We start from the raw sequence: 6,456 nt of genomic DNA, 5'->3' as shown, positions 1-6,456 counted from the left end.
CAAAGGGATCCCAGTTTCAGACTCACGGATCTAAAACATTTTCAAAATGTTAACTGTGAGAAAAAAAACATGCTCACATACTGTTACATTATAAAACCAATTTTGGCAACTGCACTTTAAAGTGACCCTTTAACAACAACAACAATGTTTTCAGAGTCTTAAAGAGAGTTCACCCAAAAATGAAAATTCTGTCATTTACTCACCTCAAGTTGTTCCAAACCTGTATGAGTTTCTTTGTTCTGCTGAACACAAAAGATGATATTTTTGAAGAATGTGTGTAACAAAGCAGAGAGAGCAACCGTTGACTACCATAGTAGGGAAAAAAAATACTATGGTAGTCAACGGTTGCTCTCTCTGCTTTGTTACACACATTCTTCAAAAATATCTTTTGTGTTCAGCAGAACAAAGAAACTCATACAGGTTTGGAACAACTTGAGGTGAGTAAATGACAGAATTTTCATTTTTGGGTGAACTATCCCTTTAACTCTAGGGGTCATCCATCATTTAGCTTAAAAACAGCCAAATCCTGGACTATTTTGAATTCCAAAGTCCATTTGTGACTTAAACAAAGTGTATGAGTCTAGGAGTGGTAATTTCAAGGAGTTTGAACATGTATTTGCCATTGGGAACGCAGAGTCATCCAAGAACTCTATTTGTGGCAGTGGTTCCAAGCCAGATGGGGGAAGTGAAGACAGCCCAGTAGCAAACATCAAAACATCTTCCACAGACACAGCAGCCTGGCCTTCTGCAAAGAAAAACAATTCAAATACATAATTATGGGTTCAAGCTCGAAGAGCTGGATTTTTATTATAAGTTTTACGGCTCTGTAATCACGTGATGGATATCATTTGATAGATATCCTCATACTGAACAAACTTTGCCTCAAGAACTACTGCTGTCAATCAAACTGTTCATCAAAAACTCACTATCATCTTAAAAACCTCCTTGCACAAACTAGTCCTAGATATTTTGCCCAATCGCAACCAAACCAGCGCGGTACAATTCTCTGGACTAGATCAGTGATTCCCAACCACGTTCCTGGAGGCCCACCAACAGTGCACAACTGCACATTTTGCATTGTCTCCTTTGTCTGGCACACCCACATCAGATTTGGAGTCACTACTAATGAGCTGATGACTTGAATCAGGTGTGTTAGATTGAGACTTACCAAATGTGCACTGGTAGTGGGCCTCCAGGAACGTGGTTGGGAACCACTGCTCTAGATCAATTAAAAAAAAGTTGAACTTTACGATTTTGGTAGCCATAACAGGGTCATTTAGAAAATGGGCATGGCAAAACACTCAGAAGCCTATAAATCCTAAAAGAAAACTCAGAACTTCACAAAAATTGGTGAGCATATGAGATAACATTGAGACATAAAGAAGCATGCACAATTTCATGGAGATCGAACCATAGGTGGCACTATAACTTTCAACATGCTTGTGATTAAGGTGGTTACATTATTGCTAAATAAAACTTAATGTCTTTTGATGCTTATGTGCTTAAAGGCCGGAAATGCTTGAACCCCGATAAATACTGCTGCTTTAATTGTCATGCGTTTTCTTAACTAGTTATAAAAAACAAATAAACTAACAAACCTTCACAATCAAGGAGATAGTCTGCCCAGTAGCCCATGGTTTGACTTTCTTTAAGTCTTCGATTACTCCCCGAAGGACTGAGGTCAGGTTTGAAGAGTATCTCAAGGTCAAAAGCAGTGAGTTGCTTTTCAGAGTGGCACAGGGCAGGAGCCAGCAAAGTTGGGTGTTGCTGCAGTGCAGTCAAAAACTCCAGGGTTGAAAGACCCTCCCTAAATCTACAGAGTGAACACAAACATTGTTTTACTGCTGTGTAGTGGCAATTGAATTTAAATTAAAGAAAACTATTAAATATTCTTTTCTCTACAATGAGAAAAATGAGGGGGATGGTTGTGTATAGAACCCTATTTTTGCATTGCACATTAAAAGTTAATTGGTACAAACTAAGTATTACACACAGAAACAGAACACTGCAATGACACAGACGGCTGGGTGGCTTGAGCACTTATACGGTGCCTTCAGAAAGTCTACACACCCCATGCACTTTTTAAAAACTTTGTTGTGTTATAGATTCAATTTAAAACCGCAATAAACAGTTTTTTTTAGAAATTGTAGCAAATTTAATTAAAACAATTTGTCACATTCGCATAAGTTAATGAACCCTTTTCTCAGTATGCTGTTGAACCAGGCTTTACACATCCATCAACATCAGCACACTCTTATGTGATTTTATAATATCTGCTATTATATATAGAAACCTTTAATTCAATACAATTTTATTTATAGTATCAAATCATAAAAAGAGTAATCTCAAGACACTTTACAGTAGGTCTACACCACACTCTATAATATATAAATTATATAAATACATAAAAAAACATTTAAAAAAAAAAGAACCTCATCACTACAAATATCGTCTTACCTGTCAATTACAGATGAGTTGCGGTCAATAATATACCACTGGAGGTAGTCTGAAACAATTTCTTTTTTTTCTTCCACAGTAGCCACATGTCTCAGACAACCTGCTGTCTGTAACATTGTGCTGTGTCTCATCATACATCCCAACGAAGCAGCATTCTCAATCTGAAACACATGAAAAGGGGCATAAACACCCCAGTCAATAACTGGAAGCACTGCATCTCTTTGCCTTTTTTTATGAGATACACAGCATAGTGTAATCTTACACCATCAAAAACTAATAAATTAATTAAACAAATTCTACACTGGATATAGAAAGTAAACATTGTCTCAAAACACTGCAGAAACTATTTAAAACTCTGCCCTGCCCTGCCGTAGTCTTATACTATTCTCACCTCTTGCAAAGCTTTCCCTATTTCTTCATCAGTTATTACATTAATTGGTGCTTTGAATGAAGGCTGGCCTGCAAGATAATGTACAAGATCTTTCGACAGGAAATGGGGTCCTGGACCTCCATGCACAACTGACACAGCAATCATCTTTCCTGCCAGGTAGTATTCATCCTCCCTAACAGCTGTGAATGAATTCATATTGCAAAATTAAAACAAACAATGCATTATATACCGTAATATACAAGCATATGTCAAGTGGTATATATGGTCAATGATCATTAACCAACTATTAGTAGCCTATAGTACACATAGGCTTACTAACCCATAGGCTTACCATTTGCATTGTAGACCAAGAAACGATGTCCTTCTGGTCCATCAAAAATGGGCCGGTCTTTTAGGTGTTTCATTAGTAGAGTTAAAAACTCTCGTCTTGGACCACCAGTGTCTATTCCCTCTTCCAGAAAACCAGTATCATCAGTAAATTTGACCAGCATGTCACAGGTTTCAGAATATGTTGTACGCTTGAAACCTCTGACTGCCCCATCCCAAACATTAGCCCTTGAAATGTTGAACCGGCTGACTCTTTTATGATCAATAGGAAGTGACAGGTTTGCTATGATGTCAGGTAATGTAATGTCCGTCTCCTCCCTGTAATGAAAAAAAAAGTGACAATTTGTGGATATTCCAGATATACCAGAATTATTGCAAAGTGAAAAAACAGGAGTGCTATAGTCAAAAGCTGTCATATTACATTGCTGTGTGTTGGAAATTCTTTACATTGACAGCAACCAGCTCTTCGTCCTCTTGTTCAACATTTGGTGAATACAGGTCTGTGTATTTACTGTTGGGAAATTACCATTTCCATGTTAAAACATCTTACAAACAAAAATGTATTCCCCATGTAATCAGTTAAATAAACTGAAATTATGTCTGTCAGTCATGATTTTTTTTTAACCTGTAGCAAGAAGTTTTTACTGGATTTGTTTCAGGTGGATCCAGATCCTCAGCATCAGATATTACTATCTGAAAAAAAGATTAAAATGTCTGAAACAACAACAACACTGAAAGCAAGAAATGTCATGGTGCCAGTCTGCCTTATTACCTGTCCTGGCTGAATTGTTGATGAATGTCCTGGTGCATCTCTGAAACATAATAAAACAAAAACTATTAGCTCCACGATAAAGGCTATAAATGTAGTTGAGTAAAAGGTGTAGTAGAGGGAACAGAAAGATTTATAAAAAAATATTTTGTTATAAATCACAATACACAAATGGTATTTTCTGTTTCAAGTTCATCAGAGTGAATTCTCTGATCACATCAACAACTTAAAGATAGATTATTTCTTAAGAACATATGGATAGGAGTGCTTGATAGGAGTTTGTTTGAGTTGCTTTTGAACCGAAAGGTACAAAATAAGAAAAATCTGAAGGCTCAAACTACTAATTTTTAACTATTAAAATGCTTGTATTGGATTGGCCAAGTCATACAGAACCAATTTAAAAGTACTCTCATGAAATTTTGCATCTAGCCTTCGTCAGCGAGTCAAACGGATGCAATGAGAGACAATGGGTATTTTCTAGTGGCCAAGGTGTCCTGGGCTAGAGTGTTTGTTTTAGACATCTTAAAACCTTCAGGCCTACAGTCAAATCATGTAAACACATTCCCATTAGTTAATTACCACTAGAACTGCTACCACTAGCAGTCTGGATACAAAAGGATGTAAGGTCCTTCGTGCATGTCCTTGTTAAATGTTCTCATTTTCTGAACAGCTTGTTTCAGTAGATCAGGTGCTGCTACCTCCGGGTCCGTAAATAACGGGAGTGTTTTCCCTCTTAGAGGTTTTAAATCAGCTCCATTAGTTTCATGTGGCACCATCAACCCTACATTTATCTAGTAAAATAACAAAGATATATAATTAATGTATACATAGGTAAAATAAATATACACATACACACAATACAATACATATAGAGCATTGCAAAATTGTATAGGACGGTCAGTACAACGTACCTGGACGTGTTTTCTTTCTTTAGGCTTAGATCTTCCTTTTGGCCCATAGTTAAAAGACTGCCGTTCTTTTGACTTCGAGCTTCTGTACTCCATGAACTGTTTGTATGATGGGCATGGTTGTTCTGCTGAATTGGACAGTTCCGTTTCAAAACAGAAAGTTATAAGCGCTCAAAAAAATCATTATTAGCATTAGTGATTTTGATTCACATGGCCTCTGATAGCTAGCGTTTTGCTACACTAAAAAATAACAACTTACTTTGTTCACTCGGACGGGCACTGTCCGGGTGTCGAGGCGACCCCTGTGTTTCCGTCTGGTTCGCGTCCTTTAGAAACTCCAAACACCGACCACACGTAAAGCAAAACCGCGTTAAGCTGTTCATGTGTTTGCCACAAAACGGGCAAAACATCCCTCGGCCGCAGTCCATGTTCGATCACCATAAACTTTATTTACTCCACAACCACAACACAAATTGACCGCGCTCACCAACAACAACGCCTTTCACCGCGTCACTTCCGGTGTGCGGTACATTCCCTTTCCGTCAAAAATCTGTCATTGTAAATTTGTTTCGGGACTGGTAAAAGTGTTTTGCGTCTTGTTAATTTGTTTTCTAAAATGTAATTTTTTTTCGTCCTTGGTAAAAGTGTTTTGCCAATGTAATTGTGTTTTATGATAAGTAAAAATGTTTTCCAAAATGTAAATTTGTCTCGAGCTTCGTAAAAGTGTTGCACACGTTGTAATGTTGTTTTGCACTTCCCGGCCACCATAAGAAGCAGCCTAAACACGGCTAGTCCTTCTGCCGCTGGCTCTGATGTCTTCAGATATAATTCGTCTTCTAACGGCCGATCTTTGGTCTCATGAATCTATAATTTGTTCCCTGGCAAATCGTTTTGACTGAGGGCAAAGTGAAGTTTCATAACTTTATATTTTTAGGCTATTAAACACAAACTGACATTTAACAAAAATAGACTGGGTTGTTTTATGTCATAATTCATTTTATATAGTGATAATCCCACTTGTCTGAACCACATATTAATGTTTTTTTTTTATGTAAACGAAAAGAGGCAGGGTTTTTAATATTTCGTTTTGTTATAAATATACATGCAATAACATTTCCTGCACTACATTTGTGTGGCTATAATATGTTTAATATTTTTTAATGAAAATGAAAAGAGGCAGAGTGGGGTTTTATCATATATTTCGTTTTATTGTAGCCTAAAATATACATATATATATACACTGAATAACACTATCAAGAACGCTGCTGTTCCATTAGCAGAGTAACGGACTATTGTCCTCCCGTCCTCGTGAGTTCGTTCTCCGGAGTTGAACTTGGCGAGCCTGAAATACCACGGACGCAAGTCAGAAGTTCGCGTAGGCCTACTTGGTATAGAGAAACGTATATTTTAGGCTACAATAAAACGAAATGTCATAAAACACCACTGCCTCTTTTCATTTTTTTTTTACAAAAAAATCTTAAACATATTAGCCACACAAATGTCGTTCAGGCAGTTACATTGATTATCTTATATATTTTAAACAAAACGAAGTATAAAACACAACCCTGCCTCTTTTCGTTTAGATTAAAAAAAGGCCTATATTA

At 37.0% G+C, this 6,456-nt stretch overlaps 1 protein-coding gene and 1 long non-coding RNA gene across 2 annotated transcripts; both read right to left on the bottom strand.

Annotated features, from left to right (window-relative positions):
* Nucleotides 1-503: 503 nt before the first annotated feature.
* LOC307127437 (G2/M phase-specific E3 ubiquitin-protein ligase-like) lies at nucleotides 504-2,580 on the bottom strand. The gene is made up of 3 exons (XM_079818656.1): nucleotides 2,458-2,580; nucleotides 1,599-1,813; nucleotides 504-745 (listed from the first exon to the last, which is right to left on the bottom strand). Exons 1-3 carry the CDS (start codon nucleotides 2,571-2,573, stop codon nucleotides 510-512), a joined length of 567 nt encoding a protein of 188 aa, XP_079674782.1. The 5' UTR covers nucleotides 2,574-2,580; the 3' UTR covers nucleotides 504-509.
* A 748-nt stretch (nucleotides 2,581-3,328) lies between these two features.
* Nucleotides 3,329-3,840, bottom strand: LOC307127027. The gene is made up of 3 exons (XR_013816586.1): nucleotides 3,801-3,840; nucleotides 3,597-3,686; nucleotides 3,329-3,493 (listed from the first exon to the last, which is right to left on the bottom strand). It is a non-coding gene; the product is annotated as an uncharacterized lncRNA (long non-coding RNA).
* Between the last annotated feature and the right edge of the window lie 2,616 nt (nucleotides 3,841-6,456).

The sequence above is a fragment of the Gobio gobio genome (assembly GCF_949357685.1).
Source record: "Gobio gobio genome assembly, chromosome: 1".
NCBI classification, from domain to species: domain Eukaryota; kingdom Metazoa; phylum Chordata; class Actinopteri; order Cypriniformes; family Gobionidae; genus Gobio; species Gobio gobio.
This window is presented reverse-complemented; position numbering and strand designations above follow the sequence as displayed.